Source organism: Bos indicus, chromosome 21 (genome assembly GCF_029378745.1).
Source record: "Bos indicus isolate NIAB-ARS_2022 breed Sahiwal x Tharparkar chromosome 21, NIAB-ARS_B.indTharparkar_mat_pri_1.0, whole genome shotgun sequence".
Classification (NCBI taxonomy): Eukaryota; Metazoa; Chordata; class Mammalia; order Artiodactyla; family Bovidae; genus Bos; species Bos indicus.
The window spans coordinates 21060854-21087118 of NC_091780.1; the positions used below are offsets into that span (position 1 = coordinate 21060854).

The following is a 26265-nucleotide window of genomic DNA, read 5'->3' on the forward strand; positions in this document are numbered from 1 at the left end:
CCTAGAGGATGCCTCCTTTTGCAAGGGCATGCTGAGTTTGCTCTTCAACCTCCATGTTTCGTGTAAGAGTCCTGTTGGTCTGCTGCGTGACTTGTCCCAGGATATCCATGGACTTCTTGGAGACATAGACGAGGTACTGTAGTGAGCCTTCAGTATGGAGCCCTGAGTTGGGAGTAGAGGCCAGGGGAACAGCCTTACTGTCATTACATCTCACCTCTCTTTCCGTTCCCAGGATGTGGAAGTGGAGAAAACAAACAACTTTGCATTGGTGAATTTGAAAACAGCTGCCCCTACTGTCTGTGTAAGTGTTGATCCCTGGCACTTGGGAAATAGCCTTGTCATCCCTTCCATTTTATTCCCTGTGAGGAGTGAATTACAGTGGCTAAAGTCCTGAGGCCTCTAACCCGCCCACTGGTGGCCGTGGCTATCATGTTACACCAGCAGCTGTGTGCAGTGAGCCATGCCAGGCGTTTTTTTCTTTCACAGCTGCTTGTTCTGAGTAAAGCTGAGAAGGTCCTAGAAGAAGTGGACTGGCTGATCACCAAGCTTAAGGGACAAGCAAATCAAAAAATCATACCAGGTAACATGGGTTGAGGGAGGGGTTCCAGGAATTGTGATCAAAGCAAAGCCAACTAAAACCTGAACTGGAAGACATAAAGGCAGAGCCCCTGAGCTCTGTCTGTTTGTTTGTGCTAGACTTCCAAAGTAATGAAAGTAGAAGATATAATTATTAATGTATTCTGCATCCAGACTTCCTAGTTAATGATGTTTAGTTGGTTTCTAAATCTCTTTGACTTGAACTAGAAAATAAGGTCAGTTGGGTTTGAATGTGCTAATTAACTTCATTTCCTTTCAGAAGAGGCCTCTTCTCAGGCAGCCCTAACAAACCATCCCATGGAGAAAACCACCATCATACAGTTGGGAACTCTGCTCACATTTTTCCACGAGCTGGTGCAGACAGCCCTGCCATCAGGCAGCTGTGTGGACACCTTGTTAAAGGACCTTGGCAAAATGTACACCACTCTTACAGCACTTGTCAAATATGTGAGTATCGGAGAGTCAGTCACCACCATCATTCTGCCCCACCCAGCCAGGACACTGCCCCTGGTGCTGAACACCCTAGGGCAGAACCCACGTCTACATCTCTGCAAGTCACAGTTTGACCAGTAGATGGCAGGTGACTCCACAGGCCTGGAAATAACAGTTGAGGCATAATTCTAAATCTGTTTTTAGAGCTCCATATTTCTTTAGCATATGAGCATTTTGCTCATATGATTGAGTATAATGAATGTAAATGCCTCTTAATTGAGTATAATTGAGTATAAATGCCTTTTCAAACACCTTCTAAGACTCAGTCTAAACTTTAGCTATAGAATTTAATCTGATTCCAATTACACAAAAAGTTAGACAATTTCAGACCAGTCTGGACACCGAAAGGGTATTTGTCCTTTAACAAGTAGGTGTTAAATGCCTCACAGGTCAGGTACACGAGTAGGGAATAAGTTTATTTTTTGAAAATACAAGGTATACTTGCCCTGAGTTTAAGTTAATGCTTCTTAGTGTCCGTTAACAAGAAACTTTTTTTGTATTTGCAGTATTTTGATTCTCAGCAGACATTCAAGAGTGCTAGGAACTACGTAATTTAGATCCGATTCTAGCAATGACCCACATTACTTAGGAAGGCACGGACAACCAAAGAAAGATGGTGGACCGCCTCACACCATGTACCCAAACAGCAGCGCTGCCATTTCTGAGAAGGTGCCGCTCTGGCTATAGTGTGTGGCTAACTAGCTTCTGTGGTAGAAATACGGAGAACCTCTATAATCTTTATTGGCTTTTTCTAAAAGAAAAACAGCAAAGTCATTGGCTTTCTAGATTCAGGGACTATCACCCTGAAGGATTTTTAAAGCAATAAATGGAACAAGTCAGAAACTTAAATCTTTCATTGCCTCCTGTCTGGGAAGCTTTGGAGCTTAGGGGAGGGAAAAAAGGAAGCCTGGAGTCTTAAGATTCTGCACGAATCTGGGTAGCTTATTTTCTTTTCCTCTCTCCAGCCAGAGCAATAGTCATACACCATGTGCTCACTGAGTCACTACCTGTAGTTTCATGGGACATCTGTGTAGGAATAGCATTCTAAATCTGGATTCCCAGGTGGCTCAGTGATAAAGAATCTGCCTGCCAATGCAGGAAACGTACGAGATGCAGGTTCAATCCCTGGGTTGGAAAGTATCCCCCAGGGTAGGTAATGGCAACCCACTCCAGTATTCTTGCCTGGGAAATCCCATGGATGGAGGAGCCTGGTGGGCGACAGTCCATAGGGTCACAGAGTTGGACATGACTGAGTATGCATGCATGTAAGATTCCAACGCTTTCCCCTAGAACTTTATGAAACCTTTGAGAGAAGTGGGTGTCCTGCCATTGCCTAATACTGAATCTTGGAATCTTTTGTTAGTATCTCCAGGTGTATCAGCCCTCCACAGGAATTCCGAAAAATATGGAAAAACTGGTGAGTTGAGAATGCCTTTCCTAGGAATGGGGAAAGCATCTTATTCCTACAGTTACTGAATTCTTTCTCCTTTGCTGCAGGTGAAGCTGTCTGGTTCACATCTGACCCCTCTATGCTATTCGTTTATTTCTTATGTACAGGTAAGTGATTGTCTGTATCACAGTGTATCTTCAAGTGAGAAAGGACTCCTTGTATTCCCAGGGGACTGATCACTAAGTTTGATTTAGAGAGAAAAAGTGTTTGGTATGCTTGCACTTGGAGCAGAGGAGAAACATGCATCCTTAGGCTCAGTGACTTGGTCTATTTCTGGGTGATTCCAAACCCACTCCTTTGGGAATGTGAGTGAAGTAGTAGCAGGCATGGTGAGGCTAAATGAGGTAACTTGTGGAAAGTGCTTAACACAACACCAGGCAGGTGTTCTCTAAATATTTGCTGTTCCAATAAAATGAACATGACCTTAGAGCATCATTTCCCAAGCTGTCAGACATAAGGCCAAAAACAGAAAGGTTAAGATTCCGAGCTTCTGATATAGGGGGCGTGGGTTTGATCACTGGTTGGGGAACTAACATCCCACGTGCTGTGTGGTACGGCCAGAAAAAGGGGCAAAGCTGAGGTTCGAACTGGGTTCTTTGACTCCGTGACAGTGGTCTGCAAACTTTCTGCAAAGGGCCAGATGGTAAATGCTCTGGGTTTTGCAGGCCATAGAGTCACTGTCACAACTCAACTCTGCCGTTGTGGAATAAAAGCACCCATAGTCAATATACAATGAAGGAGCTTGGCTGTGTTCAGTGAAACTTCTGAAAAACAAGCAGGAGCTGGATTTGGCCTCTTGGTTGTAGTTGGCCAGCCCCTGCTCTGGAAGCATACTTGACACTCACTGACTTGTAAAATGCTGGGAGGTTTGGGGTTTTGTGTTTGACCCATTCTCAAGCTTTTCTTCTGCTTATCACTAGGCACCTTCCAGACTATCTTTTTTTCTACATTACACAAAAACTGGTTTATGTATTCTTCCTTGGATATTTCTCCCCTTCTCAATCTGTGTTTGACTTAAAGCCTTATTTGACAAATCAGCTGATCCACAGGCACTTTTTGTCTTTGTGAGATGTGCTTAATGAGTCAAGAGCCCAAGGTTCCATTAACTCTCTCCAACTTTTATCTAGAAATCTGGATTGCATTTGCCACATCTTTCAAAGAGCTGCTTATTCTCTTTTAGCTCCTTTTTTCCCATAGCCTTGGATCTCAGTGAGAAGAAAGCAGTGAAAGCCATTGCTCCAAAACCCGTAGCTTAGCATCCTGCTCAGGACTGTATACCTTTAAAAGATACTTCTCTTCCCACTACAGTTTTAGTCCTGCCTGAATCAGCAGAAACAGGCCGTAGCTGGGATTGATTTAGGGAGTTTCAACAAGGTCCCATCTGGGGTACAACTTTTAGGAAGATGGCTCACTTCCCATTTGGTCACATGAGTTCTACTACCTGTGCTGCTTCTCTGCCCCTCCCCTACAAAGTATTCACCCTCTACCCTGCCTTCCAGGGCCAAAAATAAGTTTCTTCACACCAGCATCTCTGGGATCCCTACATTTTCTTATTTTCCAGAACATGCCGTGTGGACCAAGCCTCCTCTCTCTCACATGGCTGTAGTAGTGTGATTTCTCTCTGTTTGCAGGCCTCTGTTTTTAACTGTTAGTTGTCCCATGGGCCGTGGTCTGTCATTCCTAGAGGGCACAGAACTCCCCTTCAAGTAAAAGGTTCCTGTTTGTGTGCCTCACACTTGGGTGGTCTCTGCCTCACGTGTCCCTTCTCTCCTGCCTTATCAGAATCCTGTACTTCCTGGTCCCCTTCTTGATTGTTCCTTTCTCCAGGAGCCCTTTATTTTGATTATCTGCAACATAGGGAAACAAAGTGTTTCTATGACCTTTAAACCGTCCTGGAGCCTGTAACCACTTGTCATGTGAGACACATGGCTCTGAGAACAACCTCTCCAGCTTCCTATCTTTTCTCTAGCCCTTTTAGCGAATATCCCAGTAGTGAACACCTAGTCCTACTCCCCCCTTGACAGTTCTTTGTAGCTCATGAGTCCCTTGGCTGCCCTAGTGTTAATAACGGTGGGTCCTAACCTCACTTCCCTGTGATAGACCCATCCAAGAGCAAGACTGTAAATCTCCCAACAACAAAAAGCGGGAAAATATCTGAGGATTATGAAGTGTCCCAGAATGTTTCCCATTGCCCAGCATCTGCTTCAGGAGAATCTCTTCACCCAGACTTGGCCCCCTAAGAGTTCTCCCGTTATCGCTATAATCATCGTATTAGAAAATTACCACTAGCCTGGTAGCTCTACAGAAAAACCTTCAGGAATGAGAGAACTTGTTTCCTTTTCTTTAGAACAAGCACAGTAGGAGCCTAAAATGTACCGGAGAAAAGGAGAAAACCGCTGCCGGCCCCACAGCCATCGTAAGTTGCTGACAGTGACCAAGACGTGGCCACTGGGAATTCCCTGGTGGTCCAGTGGTTGGGACTCTGCGCTTCCACTGCAGGGGGGCACCAGTTTGATCCCTGGTCAAGGAACTAGGATCCTGCATGCCGTGCAGTACAACAAAAAAAAAAAGGTTGCTAATGAACCTTGAAAATACGTTAAGTAAAAGAAGCCAATCGGACAAAGACTAGGTGTTATATGAATCCATTTATATAAAATGCCCAGAAAAGGCAAATCTAAAAAGATTAGTGGTTGCCTAGAACTGGGGAGCAGGAGTGGTTAGGGGGATGTTAGAGAAACTGGGAAGGTGCCTGCTAAAATGGGTATAGGATTTCTTGTGCAGGTGGGTTGTGTGAAAATGCTGTAAAATTATGGTGATGGTTATACAACTCTGAATGCACAAAGAAACACACACAAAAAAGCATGCAATATAATGGGTAAATGGTTGGTATGTGAATTACATCTCAGTAAAGCTGGGGAAAATGTGCTTATTTGTGTATGGCTGCTTCTCAACTCATGGACTTTGTTCAAATGGAACATCTTTTTCCTCTGTATATGCTCTCAGGAAGTACCAGGAAATCTTGAACTCTTCAAAAATAGAAATAGCTTAGGATAACCACTGGGAAGGAGCTGATTTTAGGAAAAGTTAGTGAGTGCAAAAGGTGCCCCTTAAAGGATGTGAAAGATTGGTGCCGGAAAGTGGATTCTCCAGGGTACTGCTGGCAAAGTAAGAATTGAGTCCTCTCTCAAGGGGAACATTTAGCAATAACTGTTCACATGCACCAGTCTTTAATGCAGCAATTCTACTTGTAGAATATCTCTATTGTCAAGGCCTGTGTATATTCAGTCCTAGTAATGTTGTAAGTAAAAGTGAAATACTGGGAAAACTAAGATGCCCACAATAGAGGGCTGGCTTTTACAGTATATTTATACTGTAGAACAAACTATGCAGACATAAAAAAATACAAAGCTAAATGTTCAGATATAGAATTCTAAGATAATGTTAAAGAAAAAAAAGATGTAAAGTGTCTTCATTTGTAGTTTAAAAAATATAAAAACATGTCTATATGCACAAGAAACATATGGAAGGATCTACAAGCTACAATTCAAGTTGAGGGGAGAGAGAATCGCAGCTATGAAAACGCATCTGTAGACTAGAGCGGAAACAGAGCCAGTGCAGAGGGGCTCATCATCACAAGAATCCCAAGTCAGAGAGGCAGCCAGACACCCACACCACGGCCCTTCCCTCAGCCAGCCTCTAGAAAACACAGGTTTAGGAATTACAAGTAGAAAGGATTAATTGCCATCTCCATTAGCATTTAGGTCCTTTGATGAAACTGAACTGTCAAAAAAAAATCTTAATGACTGGTGTATAAGTAAAACTGCATTTCATTGGAAGTTAGACTATCTTTCCCTCAAAGCCACAAGCAGTTCTGCTACAGGCAGTTTCAGAGCACTTTACCACCCCTGAACCCCAAATTTAGGTCTTCTCTTCTTTGCCCTGTAGGCCAGAGCTCTTCGGGAAACCAAGCCAATTCCTAATCTCATCTTTGCCATTGAACAGTATGAAAAATTTCTCATCCACCTTTCTAAGAGGTCAAAGGTAAGCATATTCTGTAATTTTTCTACTGATTTCCACTTAGCCTGTGAGGGGACCTGGCAAACTGAAGCAACACAACTGCACTGGGGGGAGGCGACTGCGTTTCTTTTGTTTCTTTGCTATTTCTGATCTGATGGCCTGAAGCCAAACATTGACACAGGGGACCTGATGTGAAGTCTAGTGGGTGTGTACTTGCTTCTCTAGGAACTGAAGGGTTTATCCGGGATGGCTTAGGCAGTCCTGGGCAGGTTTTATTGGTAGCAAACTGTGCCTGTGTTTACAATCCTGTCCCAGGTGAACCTGATGAAGCATATAAAGCTCAGCACCTCACGAGACTTCAAGATCAAGGGAAACATCCTGGACGTGGTTCTTCGGCAGGAGGAGGATGAAAATGAAGAGGTCAGTGCCTGCTCAGACTAGAGTGCAGGAGGCTTCAGCTGCCCTCCTGGCTGGCTGTCAGTAGCCTGTCAGGGAGCAGCCACAGAGAAAGAGCCAAAAGGTGGTCAAAGACGAAACTAAGCATTCTCAAGAGAAAGGTTGTAAACGGTGAACCATCCCCGAAGTTTCCCAGGCTTGTATACCTTTAGGGTGGACATTTCCAGAAAGGGAATGTTGAAAACAAGGTCTTACTGTGGGTCTTCTCCCCATAACCTTTTAAACCATTGGAAAATTATGAGCCTAAGCACTCTGGCTCAGAAACCAGTTTTTCCCTCTTCTACCATGCTGTCATTCAAAGTAGGGCCACTACTCTGAATGAGGGTCAGCACATTTCTTAGCCTCCTTTCCCCTCTGCTGAGACTAAAGGGAGAGGAACAGCACGCTATGAGCCCTACAGCATCTCTGAAGCAGAACCCAGTGTTTCCTTACCTCTGGTGCCCAGAATTTCTATCACCTTACATATATCCAAGATAAACTGGAAGTTGACATCAACCACCCTGGATTTCTAGCTTCTCAAAAAATCCTGAATCTACATTCTTCCATTTACCACACTCTAAGCCATAATACACCTGGCCCTGTCCACTGCCTCTGCCTCCCTGGCATTTGAGTTCAGGGGAGTTCTGCAGCATCTTGATGCTCCTTCTCTGTCACCGTGTTCCCTGCGTCATTACAGAAGTCCAAAGGGAAGGAGTCAGCACCACCTTGCTCTACTGCAGAGCTTGCCCCCATCTCCAACAGTTACCTCCCGTGAGTGGGACGGGGGAGAAAGCATGACCAACACAGGCTTTGATGAGAAGATAAAGGATTTCTGTTTTTATTTCCACTGCCTCTGAACAGGCTTCTCACGTTACAGCGTTACTTCTCTCCCCTTCTAGGGCACTGCATCAGAGCATGAGGGGCAGAACAAAGAACCAGCCAAGAAGAAAAGGAAAAAGGAAATGAAATGCCTGAGTTAATGTGAACTTTGGGGCTTCTGCTTTCTTTTTACCCAACAAGCAACAATGCCCCCTTGTCCTGCTGCCTGCACCACATTGGCATCTTGGTTCTGAACTCAATTGCACCTTCAGTTTAGAGGCAATCATTCTTGGCAGGCTCTGCTACTGAAAAATGGCTGGCCTCAGGCCAGCCCTTTTGCAAAAAGCAGAGCTGAAAGCCTGAGTTTTAGGAGCCTGCACTGCCCCAATGAAGCTCCATGGGAGCAAATATAGAGCCTCCAGGCAGGGCTATAGTCCAGGCTGGCTTCATTTCTCCAGGGAGCCTTTGGTGAGTTCAATTATCTGGTAAATATCCAGCGCTTCACCTGAAAAATAGTGCAATTCGTTAGGATGCCCCCTCACGAAGCAGTCAGAAGTGAGAAACGCTTAATGTTAAGGTCAAAAAGGATTGCCAAGAATGGTAGGGTCATATTTGGGGAGGATCTGTTTTCTTTATTTATAAAATGTTTGTCTTAGATATATTTTAAATAGACTTTAAGCTTTCTAATTTGTTTGGCATTCAGAGCATAATTTTGTCACCTAAGAACCCACTGTGACTTTAAAATAAATCTCGTTTAAATCTTTTGTGTGTGTGTGTGGTTAAAGAAGAAAGAAACCGGAGTCAAACACTTCGTTTACTAGGAACATCTTTCTAGAAACACATGCCTTTGTGATCTGAACATTATGCTCACTTTGGACTCAGGGCCCGTTATAAACCGAACCAGCCCAGTACATAGCCCAAGATAGGGGTTACCCTCCAGTGCCCCAAGCCTCTGTTGTCTGAGACCACTTTCTAGTCCACCTCCCGTCCCATGTGTAATAAGGAAGGAAGGTGTTGTGCTCACCCTGGGGAATCCCGTATCGCCTTTCCATCCCAGTTGGGTTAGAAGGGGTTTTACAGTCCATGGTCACTTCCTTCCTGAGGCACTGGTCAATATCGATTGTGCTGAAAAACGCCACTGACTGGGGCAGGTCATTCAGACCCAGCTTGTGGGCAAACATGCACCTGAAAGAGACCCGATCCCCTGCAGCAGTCGCGCCCCCGCTATGAACAAGACCCATCTCCCAGGAGGTGGCCTGCAGGGCCTGCCCAGCCGGCTCTGTGCAAGCGAAGAAAGCTGATGGGCCAGCACCTCCCGCTGAGACACTCGCGTACAACTGTGGACTCAAAACACACCTTTTTTCCCACTTTGGTCAGAAGACGAGGGCAGCAGTATTGATCATTGTAAACATTCATTATATACCCATTAATCAGGACAGGCCATGGTTCCCAAACTGGTTCTTAGTGGCAGATCAACATGGAACTGTAACATTAGTTAATACAATCATATAAACTAGGGATTTTACTACAAGGAAATTAACTCAATATGTATACTTGAGCTTCCCTGTTAACGATGTTTTCTGTTTACTAACAGAATAGCAAACTTTTGGCACTTAAGAATAAATGTTGACAAATGAAAAAGTACCTCAATTTTCTGAGATACTTGGAGAAAAGCCTGTCATCTGATTTTCAAAACAAAGCTGTATTCCAAGGGGAGCACAGTTGGAGAACTGCCCTCCCACCTCCTGACCACCCCAGTGATCCAGTCTGGCGATACAACACTTCAGTCTCCAAAAATCTTTTCTAAATATTGAGCCAGTCTTTTTAAGACTTCGTAGTTTTTAAAAATCAGAGATAAAAGTGGAAACACTTGTTCCTGGGGGCATGAAAATTCAGATTGTGCTCAGTGTGGTCCAAGCCCCATGTAGCTGACAGACGCTCAGGCCGGAGGAGCCGTGGGCCCTGCCTACCTGGTCAGGAGGTTGGTGATTTGCAGGGCGAGGGCCGCGCGGTATCGGTCCTCCTCCCGCACCAGGTAGCGAACCTCATCGTGGATGCTGATGCAGAAGCGCCCGTCAATGGCAAACTCCTCGAACAGCCACTTCATGGCCACAAGCATGAGGTGCAGGTAGTCCACCGCGGAGCTCTGCACCACCCAGTTCACTCGGCTGGTCATAAACTGGGGAGGGAAGGCACAGGTGAGGAGGGCCAGACCACAAGCAGCTCTCTCCTGAGCAGGAGGCGGCACAGGAGCCCTGCCCTCCGAGGCCCCCGTTGCCCCGTTCCGAGGGTGGCGATACCTCCCCGCGGACAGCACAGGGTTCCAGGGCCCGGCTGATGCGGCAGCCCAACACCGGGGTACGCGGTATGTCAGATGTGGCAATGCTCTCCAGCTTGTTGAACATTTCTGACTCTGTGCCCCCCATCCAGGCTCGCTGAGCAACCACCTCCCACTTCTTCCATCGCGATCTGGGGAACAAAGAGGGCAAGCTTTGTGTTTCACCATATCAGGGCAAAAGCACGCCAGCTCTCCCCGGGCAAGCCCAAACCCTCCCACTGACATGAACACACAGAAGAGTCTCACTTCTTTGAAGCTTCTCTCTGGATCTTGCGCAGATCCTTCAGGGAAACCCAGCCGTCCTCGGTCCTCTCCACAGGGAGGTCCAACTCCTTCACCAGCCACTCGCCCTCATCTGACAACCGGTACCTGGGGGGCAGCGTCACAACCGTCATTTCCACGGGAATGCCTATTCTGTGCCAAACCCTGGGCTAGGCGTGTTCAACTCCACTCCATTTCCACAACCGCCCTGAGGTCAAAAGGCTCAGAGATGCTAAGTGACTCTGAGATCACACAGCAGGCAGAAACAGAGCCTAGACAGGATCCCAGGATTCTGTGGGCTTCCTGAAGGTAGCCCGATAAAGGACAGGGGACCATTACTGTCCTAAACCTTCAACCCTGCACTGCCCAGTGACCAACAGGTGTCATGTCAGTCCAGCAGGCAGCAAAGGCTACCACCCTGCATTTTGGGGTGAGGGTGGGAAGAGCATTTAGAAAGGCAGAAGACAGGACATACAGCCAGCCTGGCTCACCCTTCTCGGTCCCTGCTGCCCTAGACTCACAGCTTCACTGCGGCTTCAGACGACACCAGGCTAGTCCCCTGCTGGCCAGTCATGTCACTCACCTGCTCACAGGTACAACAGGCTTTCCCCACCACCCCTCAGTCCACACCATGACGCTTTCAAAGGTCTCCACGACTAAGACCCAGCCATGTCTGTTGTCACTGCCTTGCCTCCGCCAGTACACGCTACCCTAGAGCATCCTCCCGACCCCGTCTCCCCTCTCACCTCCCTGGACAACACTCTGCTCCCCCTCTCACTTGCTCTCATGCCCTGTGAGCATGTGGGTTTGCAACCCCCACATTACTGTTTATTCTGCAGGAGCAGAGCACGCACCCTGCAACCACTCAGTGATAACTCACGGCTATGAGGAAAACGGACTGTGAAGCGAGCAAACATCACAACCGAAGGACAACCCACCTAGAGCTAGGTCAGAGGCCGTATGAGGGCTCAGGCAACGGGAAGGTCAAAAAGACAGGCGCAGCAAAGACAATAAAGCAAGCCTGAGGCCCAGGGGTAGGGAAGGGGGGACACTCACTGGCGGAGGCCCTTGGTGACCGCATACATCTGCTGGGCCTTCTCAGCTGCCTCCTGCCGCGTGAGTCGGTGGTTGAACTGCATGAGCAGGCGCTCGGCGAAGGGCTGCCCGGCCCCATAGATGCGGCCGTAGTTGATGATCTTGGCGTGCTCACGGCTGATGCCCACGGTGGCTGCTGTCTTGCTGTGCAGATCAGTGCCCCTGCTCTTCCTGCCCTGCAGGGTCATCCAGCCGAAGGCTGTGCAGCCTGGGGGGCAGGGCGACAGTGAGAGAGGCGGCTCCGCCGGCCAGGCATCAGGCCGCCTCCACTCTGCTCCAGCCCTGGCTCCCGCTCACCATGCATGCCGGCAAAGTGGGCATCTCCCAGCACAGCTGCGATCCACAGCTCCTGGGAGTCCACGTCGGCACCCACGAGGACGTAGCCAGGCGGGGCCTGCACCATGGCCTTCAACTCACTGCCTACGCGGTCAGGCTGTGGGAAGAGGGAGGTCATACCCCACGTAGGTACCCGGTGAGACTCCTCTTGCTCACCCCGGGGCCTGACTAGACTGAGATGTGGTGGCCCTTCCCAAAGGCATGGTTTTAGGGAATGCAGCCAGCTCTGCTAGTTCCAGGTAAAGATCCCCTGCCCCATGCCTGGCTCACACTCAGCCCCATGCAGACTCCACAAAAGTTGTGCCACGCATGCCTGGCCAGGAGCTGGTGCCCAGAACTTATCTGCCCAACAAATGGAGGGGCTGTGATGCCAGATTTGGACTTGAGTCCCGCCAGACTCAGATCTTAGTACAGGCTCATTGCAACCCCAGCTTCTCGAGACAGGAGAGGAAGGCCAGGGAGACCAGACGTACAAAGAACACGTACCCGGGCATTGCTGGCAGTGAGCCATGTGGGCTCCACAGCCCGTCGAGTGATGGTGCCAGCCGTCACCACCTGGGGCAGGATGGCCCCGTAGCGGCCTTCCTCATCGTAGTTGGCATGCCTGTGGGGGTGTCGGGGGGAAGGACCTGAATCCCCACAGCTGGCTTTGGTCTTAGGACCCGCCTCACTCAGCTTTCCTGTTCCCACAACCCCAGTAGGACATACCTGGTCACGGCCCGGGGCAGCGCAGACCGGGGCAGCCACACCACCATCTGGGAGCTGTGGGGACACGCTGCTGAGCACAGCCATGGGGGCAGGAGCCACCCCCTCACGACACGGCTCTCAACTACCTTGCTCTGCTGCGTGCCCTCTGTGCCCGGCCGGTTCAACCCTCTCCATTGACCTGACTCGGGCTGGGCCCTGCCATCTACCACTCAGAAGCACAAGCCCTCAAGGAGATGGCCAGGCAGCTGAGGCCACTTCTGCCCGCATCCTGGGGTGACCGTGAGGCACCCCGCTGCAGCCCTGCCACCACTGCCTCCTCCACGCTCAGGGCAGACGTCACCAGCCCTTGCCAGACTCTTCTCACAGGAGCGTGCTGCTGGCAGCCACCTCCGCCATGGAACTAGACTTTGATCCATCTGCCATTCCCGGCCTAGGACCCAGCCCCCAACACAGCTTACAGGCCACTAGCCCTTCACAGAAGGGGCCTCACAGGGCTGGGAGGGGCCTTCAGGGACCTACAGTACCAGTCTTCTTACATAACAAGGAAACTAAAGCTGGAGAGGGAAAGAGCCTGGTCCGTGGGTGCACGGCAACAGGACCACAGAGAGCCTGGCCTCCAGACCGGGCAAGCCCTGTGCTGTAGTACAGGCTGTCAGGGCCCCGGGGTTGGGGGGGTAGGGAGGGGGGAGGGGAAGGGATCCCAGGAGAGCGGTGACCTGGTCAGAGGCACGCATAGCAGCAAGTCTCTGCCCTCCCCAACGGCCCACCTGATACGCTTATGGGCGTTCCTCCAAAATGAGATCATCTTATTGATTTCCAAGGCCCGGGGCCCGCTGGCGCCTCCTGGGCCAGCCTGCAGGCTGCCGTCCTCCATCTTGGGCAGGAAGTCTTTGGCGAAGGGGCTGCCCACATTACAGCTGTTGCCATCCTGCGGAGAGCAGAGGAAGCGGGGCCTGGAGGTGTGCTGCGATCCCCAGTGCCCAAGGCACTGCCCAACACTGAGCCCAGACTGCCCCACCAGCAGAGCAGTCTGGGGCAAATCCCTGATTGCAACATACACACACACATGGGCGCAAACACACACACATTCACACGCAGGCACACACCCAGCTCCCCTCCCAGTAACAGCCATCAGTCACCAGATGTGGTACTAGGCCCCTGACATGCTCTATGTCATTTTTCTCTTTTTTCTCGCCCAGATCAGATCAGATCAGATCAATCGCTCAGTCGTGTCCAACTCTTTGCGACCCCATGAATCGCAGCACGCCAGGCCTCCCTGTCCATCACCAACCCCTGGAGTTCACTCAGACTCACGTCCCTCGAATCAGTCATGCCATCCAGCCATCTCATCCTCTGTCGTCCCCTTCTCCTCCTGCCCCCAATCCCTCCCGGCATCAGAGTCTTTTCCAATGAGTCAACTCTTCGCATGAGGTGGCCAAAGTACTGGAGTTTCAGCTTTAGCATCATTCCTTCCAAAGAAATCCCAGGGCTGATGTCCTTCAGAATGGACTGGTTGGATCTCCTTGAAGTCCAAGAAACTCTCAAGAGTCTTCTCCAACACCACAGTTCAAAAGCATCAATTCTTCGGCGCTCAGCCTTCTTCACAGTCCAACTCTCACATCCATACATGACCACAGGAAAAACCATAGCCTTGACTAGACGAACCTTTGTCGGCAAAGTAACGTCTCTGCTTTTGAATATACTACCTAGGTTGGTCATAACTTTCTTTCCAAGGAGTAAGCGTCTTTTAATTTCATGGCTGCAGTCACCATCAGTAGTGATTTTGGAGCCCAGAAAAATAGTCTGACACTGTTTCCACTGTTTTCCCATCTATTTCCCATGAAGTGGTGGGACCGGATGCGATGATCTTTGTTTTCTCGCCCTATGTCATTTAATTCTGCCACCAGACCCCTTGCCACTCAATTTTTAGAAAAAGGCTCGAAAACATCCCTGGTGGCTCAGATGGTAAAGAATCTGCCTGCAATGCAGGAGACCCAGGTTCAATCCCTGTGGGGAAGATCCCTTGGAGAAGGAAATGGAAACCCACTCCAGTATTCTTGCCTGAAGAATCCCATGGACAGAGGAGCCTGGCGGGCTATAGTCCATGGGGTCACAAAGAGATGCCCCATGTCATTTTTCTCTTTTTTCTAGCCTTATGTCATTTAACTCTGCCATCAGGCCCCTTGCCACCCAATTTTTAGAAAAAAAACAAAGGCTCAGAGAGATGGCAACTTTTGTCCGAGATCATGCTCTGCCCCTCTACTCCTGGCATTCCCACAGCAAGGCCGTCTCCTGGTTTGAGTCACTCTGCAGGCCTACTATGTGCCCCAGGACACCACGAAACAGGGTGTGAACCAGCACACACACCTTGTGAGGCAGCTTGAAGAACCAGCAGCCAGGGATATCCACGTCGTCGTAGGGTCCGTTGCCATGGTGATAAGCTGGCTGGCTGGCTTTGGGGCCACCAGCAGCAGTCTGTGGGGGCCACACACCTAGATCAGGCCCTGCTCCAGCACCTGCATTCAGCGAGGGCCATGGGGTAGGGGTGGGAATAAGGGCCTGAAATGGCATGCAGCTGGGAAAAGACAGGATGGCCATGCGGTCTCAGGCTCCCTCTCTGGCCTCCAACAAGGGTGGGGCTGCCTAAGGGCATGGTGGTCATCTCCCAGCCCCCCAAAACCTTGGGAACTGAGGGGGAAAGCACTACCTGGGCGCAACAGGAGGACGTGGCCAGCCAGCACCCACCCAGAGAAGCCCTGAGCAGGCGCCCAGCTCACCGGAGCTAGCGGTTGACCTGGGACTGCCTCTTGCAAGTTCTCCATCTTTGCCTCGGCCTCCACTTCCAAGCAGCCCAATTCTTCCACCTGGAGGGGCCCAGGTACCAAGCGAGTAAAGCAGGGGGCTGGGCTGGCCCACGTCCGCCAGCCCCACTCTGGGGTGAGTGAGCAGATGAGTGCCCCTGGCACCCGGCCCCCACCCAGAGGCTGCCCCGTCCTGGAGCCAGAGCCGCCCTCACCGTCTGCCACATGGCGCCGCTGTCGGACAGCAGGAACTCCTCGGAAAGGTCTGCCTGTGGCGGCTCCAGCTGCTGCTTCCCCTGTTCAAGACAGTGCTTCCTGTACAGGGACTCGATGGCTCTGCGCAGAGAACGGCAGCCGCAGCCTGATTACCGCGGGCCCCCTCCGGGCCAGGCCGCTCGCCGGGTGCCTTCCACCGTTCCCTGTTCAGTCCCCAGAAGCGGCCCTGAGGCAGGAATGGACAGCACTCTCCCCGGCTCATAGATAGCGAGGGACAAGCTGAGAACGACAGCACGCTGCTGGCAGGCTGGGCTTCGAGGCCCAGGCTGACTCGGGAGAAGAGCATGCGGGGAGCAGGGCAGCGGGAAGTCAGGGCCAGGCCCACCCCAGGCTGGCTCCTGCACCCACTCTTCAGCTCACAGGCGCAGGCCGATCCCCATCCCTCTGTCCTCAGGCCCCACAGGCGGGCAGGGTCAGAATGCCCTGCTGAGCCAGGGCCCTCAGTTCTGGGCCACTTCACGCACTATGGCTTCTCCCCAGCACCTGCCTGTCAAAGGCTCAAGGGTTTGGGCTCTCAGACAAGAGACTTCCCCATGGCCTTTTCTTCTGCCAGCTCTAAAATGAAGATAACCACCCTGTCTCATGCGGCTGCCTGGGGAACAAACGAGGAAGCACTGTAATGGGTTTATTAACACAGAAGATAACCAGTGCTCGATAAATGATACTCAACGGAGGCACACGAAGTCCATAGACCCGTCACGTTCAACGGCCTCCAGCCCGCCCTCTACGTGTTCCTGTGCGGACAGCCGGGCTGCAGGCTCCTGAGCAGGGCCTCAGCCCTTCCCACTCCAACCCCACGCTCTCAACTCAACAGGGCTCGGAGGCCTGGACAGAAAGACTGCCATCAAAAAAGAACTAGAAGCCAGACACTCCAACTCAGGCTCCTTACCCTAGCCCGAGCTGGGCTTGGCCTCTCCAACAAGGGGAAGGGTCCCGAGATGCCAGCCCCTTCCTCCCCGAGCCAGAGCCTTACGTGTGGGGGCAGGCCGCCCCAGCCGACGTGGGAGTACTGCCGGCCGACACCTGAGCCAGGTTGTCCCGCCGCCCGGGCACCAGGTAGCCCCAGCCATGCTGCTCCGAGTAGTGCAGAGGGAAGCCGTCCCAGGTCAGCGCCATGAGCTTAGGTGTGACCCGCATCTGGAGGCTGAGGAGACTGGGGCCAGGGGTCCACTCAGGGTCATCGAGCCGGGGACACAGCTTCCGATACCACCTACACCGCCAGCAGAGAGTGCGTCACAGCAGTCAGGGGAGGACAGCATGTAACGAGGAAGGCTCTCTCCACCCGTGACAATGCCCACCCATCCCAAGGCCTGCTGGTGACCTCAGCCTGACATTACCACCCCCGCCCACTGGGACTCAGCCAGGACCCCCATGGAGGCCCCTAGAATAATTCAAATATTCCCCAAGGACAGATCCTGTGTCAGCTCCCTATTCCAGGACCCATACACACTGCCAAGGGCAAGACTCCTCGCCAAGCTCCACTTCACCAGGGGAACTGCCCAGAGCAGCGCACAGGTCTACCCGACCTCTGCTGCTCCAGAAGCACACCAGGGCCCCCAGTGCTCCATCCCTCACGGGCTGTTCACCAAAGCCAATGCCAGAGCTAGGCAAGTGAGGCACTCAGGGCACAGATTTAAGGGGTCCTCCTCTCAGGGAAACACAAAATTGGCCCCTTGCTGTTCAGTCTGGATGCCCCTATTTTCCCATCTCTGCCACTTTGTGGGGTGAGAATGAAGGTCACCTCCTCAAGGAAGCCTTCCTTGATTTCACCAGGCAGAGTTTTAGGTTCTGCCTCGACACTGATGACTCTCCTGTCTCATGATGGATATCAACTCCAGCGCAGGCTGGCTCCTCCCAGGGAGAAGCTACTAGAAAGGAGTTATGCTTCTCTTTGCCCCTCAGAGGCTGCAGTAAGGCCCAGAACACAGCAGGTGCTTAGTGCACTTGTAGTGAACAAGCCCAGGGACCCAGGGGTGACAGCAGGACAGGAAGATGGCAGGAACAGATGGCAGCGTGTTAGCAGGGGCGCATACGCATACTACCCTCTGTGCTGGGGCCCAGAATACGGGTGTCTCGAGGTGGAGGGAGGGATAGGGTGGCTTCTGGACATGTGAGGGGAAGGGCTCACCCTGGGTGTCCAGGAAGGTGCTGGGGCCGCTTGGGCAGGAGCTCTGTGGTCCCCCTCAGCTGCTCCAAGCAGGTGCGGGCTGTGGCATCTCGCTGGAACTCCTCCTCCTCACTGGGGGGGCCGGGGTCTGCACAGGGTGGGGAGGACAATCAGGACCAGGGAAGGGTATCTCAGAAAGACCCTCCCAGGACCTGCCCAGCGGTCCAGTCCAGTGGTTCGAATTCTGTGCTTCCACTGCAGGGGGCGTGGGTTCTTCTCTGGAAGGCTGGAGCCACCACTGCCAAGGGACCCCAGGGTCCCAGGCCCTTCCCAGGGCCCCTCCCTTCCCCGCCTCCCGCCCATGTTCCCCACCTTCCTGATCCCTGGGGTCCCCAGGGGCGTCAGCCCCCTCGACAGGCAACTTGCTGGCTGCAGCCGGCTCCCTCCTCTTCCCTTTCTTCGCCTTCTTCTGCTTGAACTCCTGCACGTCCCACTCCAGGTCCCAGAGCCAGGGGTCCTCTTTGTACCTGCACAGCCAGTTCACCAGGGCAGGGCTAAGGCCACGCCAGAGGCCAGGCCTCCCACTGCCCGGCCCCTGTAGGAGGACCCTGCCCACCCAAGGGCCTGGCTACCTCTCTCCCGAGAGCAACTGGCAGGCGTCGTTGGCCAGGTCCATCAGCGACTTCTTCATCTCCCGCTGGAGCTCCTCGTAGGTGCCCTGGGCCTCCGCCAGGTAACGCTCCCAGTTCTGGTTGACGGGCAGGTAGGAGACACCCATCTCCAACATGCCAGCCAGAGTCACCGGGTGGGGACACCTTCAGGACAAACACCAGGGCTGCCATAAATGACCACGGGAGGCAAGGCTCTGGCCCAAGCCCTGAGCCGGCCTGGCAATCCTCAACCCAACCACCCACATCAGAGAGACAGGGGTTTAAACCCCAGCTCTCTCCTACTTCCCAGCCATGAGACCCTGCATAAGTGATGTCATCTCTCTGAGCCAAAGTTCCTTCATCTATAAAATAGGGATATCATTCCATCCTCAGGGATAATGTGGGAATGACAGCTCACAAAAATGGAGGTGGCTGCCACATGCTGAGTAATGACCAGGAGCCAGACGCTGCGTTAACAACTCCACACACACAAAGTGTCACACAAGAGCCTCACAACTGGATAGTCAAGTATGCCTGTGTGTGCTTCACAGACAAGACCACCAGGGCTCAGAGAAACCAACTGCCCTGCCCAAGGTCACATGAGCTGGACCGGACAATTAAGATCAGAACCGGGTTTGGCTTAGGCTTCCAATTCTGACCGCATCATCAGACTGACTCACTAGGACACATAACCAAGATGGACGTGAAGCCCGTGGCTCAGGATCTGGGTTCAGAGAGGGCGCTGAGCAGACCATGAAATAAGCACAGCCTGGGACCTCTCCTCTAGGACTCTGTAGACACCCGAGAGCCCAAGGCCCAGGTGGCCACCCCTGGACAGAGCAGCTCCGTGCTCTCAGGCCAGAAAGGCTGAGGGCCCCAGCCTGAGAAAGGCCCAGCAGCACCTGGCTACAATGGGCCCAGGTACCACCGGGAACCCACTGACCCCCAGGGGTTCCCAGAGGGGCACTCCCTCACCTCTCCAGGAAGAGTGGAAGCTGCTGCTGGAAAACCTCATAGGTGGCCCACGCGTCCTGGGCACAGTACTGCATCAGGTCCTGGCACAGGCGACAGGAAGGCGCAGGGTGGGCAGTCATCCCACTACTGCCGCTGGGGCCCAGGGTCAAGTGTGACAGCTACACTCCCAGGGCCTCTAGGGGCCTGCCCCTGCCCGCACCCCCGGAGCACCCCACCCCCTGCCATACCTGGAAGTTCTCACGGATGTCCTTCATGTTGCCCTTGACAAACAGCTCGCGGGGCTCCTTCTCCAGGCGAGGCCCCCCCACGTAGAGGCCGTGCACGTCTGCCAGGTTATTGACACTACTGATGTCCAGCCAGTCCCAGGACGAGATCTGGGGGCCAGAGCGAGGGACATGGCAGGTCAGCGTGGCCTTGAGCCAGATGGGCAGGCTTGTGACGGGGTCCCCCCACGCCCACTGTGCCCTCACCGGTGGGCCGTTGGCTTTGCTCTGGGACTTCTGGCCTCGTTGAGTAGGGGGCCGGGCCTTGTGCTTGCCCTGCTTGGCAGCCATCCACAGACTGCGCTGGAAGCTGCTCAGCCCCGAGATGGCCATGTGCATGCTCATGGTGTCCAGGAAGCGCATGTGGGAACCCTGAGGAGTAGGGAGAGGCTGCAGCGGAGGGGCCTGCCTACCCCAGCTCAGTGCTTCAGCCCACCAGCCCCACCACAGCCCCCCTCCCAGCACACAGCTAGATGCTCAAGACGCAGTGTCTTCAAACTTGCTGGTGCTTGTTCCTCCACCTGTGAGGGGCCTGCCTTCTAGATCCTAGCCACCCTGGAAGGCACAGGCCAGGCTCAGTCCCAACACAAGGCCCTTCCCAGCAACAGCGCTGAGAGGCACCTTGGGAACAGAGGGGCCTAAACCAAGCCTTCCGAGCTATCAGGCTTGGCTGCCCCGCCCTGCCACTCACCAGCTATGAGGCCCTGGCCAAGTTAACAAGGCTGTCTGAGCCTCAGCATCTGCAGCTGGAGGTCAAGGCTGCTCCCACCTGCCCCACCTCTCCTGGGGCACTTTCCACAAACTCAGGAAGTGCCACACTATGGTTCTGGGTATCTGACATGTGCACTGTTCAAACCCTCTCAGCAATCCTTTGATGCAACTTCTGCTATCTCCCTCTTTTTACAAAAGAGGAAACTGAGGCTCAGGGGTGTCAAGAAGCACATGCTGCTCACCAGTGGCTGAGGCAGGACACGTGCCCAGGCTGTGGGGCCCGCGGCCTCCAAAGCCCAGGTCAAGCTCTAAAATGCCACATACAGACAAGGGCCATCAGTACTGTGACAGCTCAGGTCCTGTGCCAGGGATGCTGGGGACCCAAGAGCTGGGCACAAGGACCACGGGCAGGGCTGGTCAGCAGGGGGCCCTGGAGCTGCTACAAAGGCAATGGAGGCACTAGCCAGGACACGCAGTCCTTCCCCAGCCACTGGAAGCCGGGCTCCGAGCCCACCCCGAGCCAGGACCTGCAGTCAGCCCCAGGATCCCTACCTGGATCAGGTACTGCTCCCGGATGTGGGCTCGGTCGAAGGACACATTGTGCCCCACCACTAACCGCTCCTGCCGGTCTCGCTGAGCAGGGCTGCCGGCACTGGCAGGGACCTCCAGGGGAATGAGGTCAGCCGGCGACAGCTGGCTGGTCCAAGAGTAACGCTCTTCCACCAGCCGCCGGCTGCACCAGGAATACCTGAGGAGGTGAGAGGCAGGCAGGCTCAGCCCAGAGACGTGCACGCCCCGCTCCTCAAGCCCCACTGCACACCTTCCACCACATGCAGGTCCTGCGCTAGCAGCTGGGGACAAGGTCTCCTAACCCTCACAGAGCTGGAGGTCGGGTGGGGTGCTGTCAGGGGCCGTGCTGGGAGTGAGGAGGAGTTACAAACAAAGCCTTCTTTACTTCTCCACCTCCACAGAGAGGAAGGCAGCTACGCGCCACAGTCCCCGGTGTCCCAGACGGGCATGCAGCCTGGCCATCAAGATGTCTGTTAGGTCTGGGGCTCACCAAGTCTGTGCTTGGCTCTGAGATGTCTTAATGAATGTTACCAACCCCTCACATCTATGAGCATGAAACAGCTCATGTTCAAAGAGCTAATAAAGGGGACAGACAATTATAATAGGACCCAAAGTGGAATTTTTTTTTAATTGAAAGTGGCAAAAAAAAAAAAACAAAAAAAGACAAACGCTGCACACAGGTACAGGATGAATCATCTGACGGCTGGAAAGATTCCGAAGGACAAAGAGCAAGTCATGCACCTTGGAGAAGGTGCTGGGCCTCTGAGCAACCACCCCCAGTGACAGACCAGGGAAAGTGCCAGAAAGGAGGAGATGTATGCACATGTTCTAGAAGTACGTGCTAGAGCTGGGGGGTGGGGTGGACAGGGGGTGAGTGCTGTCTGTTGGGGGCCTGACACTGACTCGGGAAAAGGCCGGAGTTTGCTCAAGATCCACAAGGATAAGTGTAGGGAAACGGCCACTGAGCAAAAAGCCTCTTGTGAACCATGGATCACGCCAAAGGGTCAAGGCCACTCAGCACCAAAGTGAGTGACGAGGCCACCTGTGTGGCCACCACAGCTGCAAGCAAGCTCCCTGTGTCCCTTATGGAGGGGAGCAGGGGTTATCTGTCACAACAGCTAATGACAAACATAAAACTAGTTTCTCTCGGGGAGAGCATTACCAGCAAAAAGTGGTTCCTAATTTTAAACCTGGTGAGATCTAACCCACACCCCAAATGATGGGAAAATGCTCAGGAACTCGAGTTGCAACCTCCTTCCCTCTCAATTCAGCATGTCAAAGCCCTTAATAACACAGAAGAAAAGGCTGAAGGATGTCAAATATCAGAGGCTGCAGGGATGACAGGGACTTTGGTTGCAATAAAAAGCCAGACTGGTGTCAAGATCTGGGTCTGCAGCTGTGCATGAGAGCCATCTTGTCAAATTTTTGTGATAAAAAAGAAGAAAGCCAAAATGCAAACACCTTTGGCATATTTAAGATGAGTCAGAACCAACGCCATTAACACTACACTTTCCCTGTGAGCCTCAGCTTGGCACTGACAGCCTGTGCAGTGTCCCTCCGGTCTCATGACCAAAGCCCTCACCTGCAGCCTTTGGGAAAGCTGCCCTCTGGCCTGTGCAAGGCTTCTCCCTTCCACTGGAAACCGCGGGCTGCTCAGGCATCTGACGTTAGACAGCCAGGTGCCAGGGATATGCCAAAGTTAAGTGGGCTGCTGTCAGGGCCCCAGCCTTCTGCCCCCACCACAGTCAGGCTCCCAGGAGGAAGGCCCTGTATGAGCCCGGTCCTCAGTAATGACTTCCACTGCCAGGCAAACTGAGCGGTGCCCCCCAGTACCACTGGCAAGAATGGTATGAGAATGAGAGGATGATGGAAAGGACAGGAAGAGAAAGAGGTGAAAAGTCAGGAGAGGAAGAAGAGAAAAGAAAAAGGGGACTAGAGGTAAACTGGCCAAGAATGACCGAAAGATCAAAAAACAGTTCTTATCACTGGTTTCCTAATTTCCTTTCAGCCACCACAGCCTACTTTACTTTCTCAAATGATGGAGAGTATTCCCTCTAGTTTGACCATCAAGTTACATAGTAAGCTCTGAGATTCTCATCTTAACTGGAACTAATCAATAAGGAATCATCTGGTTTTGCTCTTTTCAGCCATTAATGCCTACCTTATCTATTTAGCCATGTTTTCACCATTTTCAACTGCATATTTAACATTTCGCAGCTTTCTTTACAAAGATGTAGCTTCCAATAGGAATAAAGAAACTGCCAACTTTTTTTTTGCTGGCCATGCCTGAAAGCATTAAGGTTGTAAATAGTATTTTAATCCTGGAATGAAGAATAAAAAAAGGGGAGAAACAGTACTGCCATCATTGTTTGAAAAAGAAACTTGGGTAGCACTTAGAAAGTTACTCAAAAAGAAAAGAGTGATTGAATATACATTTGGGGGACCAAAATGCCTGCAGGCCTACTTGGGAGGCTGGGAGATGGAAGAAGTGTGTCTCAACTAGGGGTGATCAGCAAGGTGTCACCTGAGGGGAGGGGTATTTGGAAACTGAAATGGGGGGGCAGCGGGATTTGGTCTGGCACTTAAGAGAGCAGCTGGGGACGCTAAGTGTCTTATACCGCCTGGGACATTCCCACCAAAGGGAAGTTTCTCCTGCCCAAAATAACCAGACATCCCCAAACAGAAACACTGTTCAAATGTCTTGGACTAACTTTTCAGGAAGCTATTAGGGGAAGGGGTAAAGGCATCAAATCAAGGTAATCTCAAATGGTCTCCCAGTCAGCTTCAAGTACATGTTACTGGGACTCTGCTGAGCCCATCACCACCTGACACTTGCTAGGGTGTCCTTTACCACCCACACCTTCCCCACCATAAAGTAAGCTCTATCAAAGCTGGGGTCGAGCTGATTTCAGTTCACCACTGAGTCCACAGTCCCTGGAAACCCACCCGTCAGACACAGAGTGGGGGCCCCCCTCGAGGGCTCAAGTCCCCTGACCCTGGCCCCTCCCTACTCACCAGGCCGAGGGGGATATGGCCACCGCCAACGTGGGGCAGGTTCCCTCTGCCAAGCAGACCTCCACGTCGAACACCAGGGCCCGCTCCTCGGGGATGGCCACGGGTTCGGCCTCCCCCGCGGGGCCGTACCGGGTCCAGCCCTCCGCCCAGGCCCAGCTCGGGGGCCGCGGGGGCAGCTGCGCCTGCAAGAGCGAGTTGGCCGCCTCCAGGTAGGGCAGGCTCTGCTTCTGCGCCAGGATGCGGAAGTGCTGGTCCAGGCTGCCCCCGAGGAGGGGCGGCAGGCGCAGCTCCACGTCGGGCAAGGGCGGGGCTGGCTGCCCCCAGAGCCCGTGCTTCTGCAGGTGCTCCACGCTGCGGCGCACCGCGGCCTCGTCGGGCCTCTCCCCGCCGGGCCCGAAGATCTGCTCGTGGAGCCCTCTCGAGAGCATCTGGATGTGCAAGGGGTTGTGCCGCAGCTGCCCGCCCACCGAGGATGGCACAGGCTGCGGCGACGGCGGCCCGTCGCTGGGGACGGGGTCGGAGGCGGAGCTGGAGACCCAACGTCGCGGAGCTGGAACCGGGCCTGGCCCGACGGTGGCGCCGGCCACCTTCCTCCAGAGCAGGCGGCTCATGGTGGGTGCAGGGAGCCCCTCGGTGGGCGTCAGGACACCTGGCTTTGGGCTCCAGCTTGGCAGCGTTCACTGGCTGAGAGACGTGGAGAGGGACACGTCCTGTCTCCGCTTTCCTGCCAGGGAAATGGTTCTGACCATGCCTGCCTTCCACCCACAAATCCTAAAGGAGACAGATGTACAGTGTTACCAACATGCAGAGCACGTGCGATCTTAACAGCCCTCCTTCCGCGAGCACTGCCTGCGTCCCAAAGCAGGGTGCCTAGCGCCTTTAGGTGCATGTTCTCAGTTGATCATCAAGCAACCTTGGGAAATACCAATACCCCTCGGAAAACCGAGGTTCACGTTAAGTTCATCAGAGAAGAAGACGGTAGTGGTTAAGAGCGCAAGACTCTGGTGGGGACAACCAGGGTTTGAATCCCGGCTCCAGCTCTTCCGAGACGTCTGACCTTGGGCAGGCGGCTTAGGCCCCCATTTCCCTACTCTGTAAAATGGGGTGACTGGGTTCTACCGGTCATACAGGACTGCTGTTCGGGTGACACAGGGCGAACCTGCCGCGGGGCACGGCCCTCGGCAAGTGCTCAGCAAACGGTGGCTGCCGGTGCCCCCCGATCGCCGCAGCCCGAGGGCCTAGCGCCCTTAGGGGCCGGTGCCCGGGTTCGAGCCCGCCAAGGGGGCCGCAGTCCCGCGGGGCCCCCACCCCCGCCCGAGCCCTGGCCCAGCGCGCCGCAGGGGCCCTCGGCCGCCAGCCTGAGCCCGGCGGCCGCGCCGCGGTGCGCGCTGGGACGAGCCTCCGCCCAGCCCAGGGCCGCGCTCCTAGACTGGAGAGGGAGGGGCCGCGCCGCCGCTCAGCGACCCGGCCGCCCGCCCCCCTGCGCCGAACCCGCCGGAAACCTCAGTCCGCCCGGTGCCTTCTGGTCTGCGGCTCCCGAACCCAGGCTGGCGACGCCCCGGCTCCCTCCGCGCGGCCTGTGCAGCCTCGGGGTGGCCTGTGGCCTCCACCCGAACGATCCGCCTCACAGGCAGGGGCAACTTCCCGTCTGTACCCTGCTAGGTCCCGCGGCTACCCAAGAGGCAGGCCGGAGACTCCTAGCGCGACCAATAGGAGAGCCACAAGTAGACCGGTCCGCCCGTAGGGGGGAAAAAGGACTTCCGGATGGACCTTCCCCTGCGGAACTCTGGGAATCAAGGTCCGACCTCCCCTGCTCAAGAAGCAGGTGGGTTAGTCCCAGGCAAGCCGGTGGGCGGTAATAATACTTTTTAGATTGTCCAAAGAGTACTAGCTAGCGGGCGGCCGCGTGGCCTAATGGATAAGGCGTCTGACTTCGGATCAGAAGATTGCAGGTTCGAGTCCTGCCGCGGTCGCAAAGGGGAAAGTTGCTTTTTGGTTTATCATTTCTTAGGAATTCAAGTAATAGGACCGTAGGGAAACGCTGTTGCGGATTATCACCCCTCTTTCATGTCTGGGAACACCCAGATCTGAAGAAGTAACTGCACCCACATCCCACCCGGCAGTGTCCTTGTGAAATTGTTCCTCTACCTGCTACAGCTACATGGAGGTGAGCGGAAGTGGTGGTCCATTTCTAAAAAGGTACCATCCGTGTTCATACCCCCACACTGGTAGAGAAGCAGGAGCATCCTTTGCGGGAACTCCGATTTTAAATCAACTGGATCCTGGGTGTTCATTGGAGGGACTGATTTGAAGCTGAAACTCCAATACTTTGGCCACCTGATGCGGATA

The 26265-nt window shown here is 53.4% G+C and overlaps 2 protein-coding genes and 1 non-coding gene across 6 annotated transcripts in view; 2 read left to right on the top strand and 1 right to left on the bottom strand.

Moving 5' to 3' along the window:
- Positions 1-8574, top strand: part of FANCI (FA complementation group I) — a 64671-nt gene extending 56097 nt beyond the window's left edge. For 2 of the 3 annotated variants that reach the window (XM_019983640.2, XM_070775104.1), the window contains exons 29-38: positions 6-133; positions 233-301; positions 487-580; positions 857-1044; positions 2453-2506; positions 2587-2646; positions 4887-4955; positions 6485-6580; positions 6872-6976; positions 7891-8574. In XM_019983640.2, the coding sequence (XP_019839199.2) occupies positions 6-133; positions 233-301; positions 487-580; positions 857-1044; positions 2453-2506; positions 2587-2646; positions 4887-4955; positions 6485-6580; positions 6872-6976; positions 7891-7971 (944 nt within the window). In that variant the 3' untranslated portion in view covers positions 7972-8574. The remainder of the gene's footprint in view (positions 1-5; positions 134-232; positions 302-486; positions 581-856; positions 1045-2452; positions 2507-2586; positions 2647-4886; positions 4956-6484; positions 6581-6871; positions 6977-7890) is intronic. The other variant, XM_019983641.2, reaches the window with a different exon arrangement.
- Positions 7801-24683, bottom strand: POLG (DNA polymerase gamma, catalytic subunit). Of its 2 annotated transcripts, XM_019983642.2 has the most exons (22): positions 23917-24683; positions 20884-21079; positions 19828-19992; positions 19585-19731; positions 19358-19437; positions 18365-18547; positions 18105-18259; positions 17754-17880; positions 16599-16835; positions 15565-15685; positions 15326-15412; positions 14916-15023; positions 13316-13476; positions 12549-12602; positions 12327-12444; positions 11802-11937; positions 11466-11712; positions 10395-10517; positions 10111-10279; positions 9781-9989; positions 8835-8995; positions 7801-8315 (listed from the first exon to the last, which is right to left on the bottom strand). In XM_019983642.2, exons 1-22 carry the CDS (start codon positions 24525-24527, stop codon positions 8257-8259), a joined length of 3654 nt encoding a protein of 1217 aa, XP_019839201.2. In that variant the 5' UTR covers positions 24528-24683; the 3' UTR covers positions 7801-8256. The 2 variants fall into 2 exon arrangements, with proteins under 2 accessions (XP_019839201.2, XP_070631206.1); XM_070775105.1 differs by lacking the exons at positions 7801-8315; positions 8835-8995 and adding an exon at positions 9002-9293.
- Positions 24684-25816: 1133 nt separating this feature from the next.
- Positions 25817-25889, top strand: TRNAR-UCG (transfer RNA arginine (anticodon UCG)). Its single transcript has one exon. It is a non-coding gene; the product is annotated as a tRNA-Arg (tRNA).
- Positions 25890-26265: the final 376 nt, after the last annotated feature.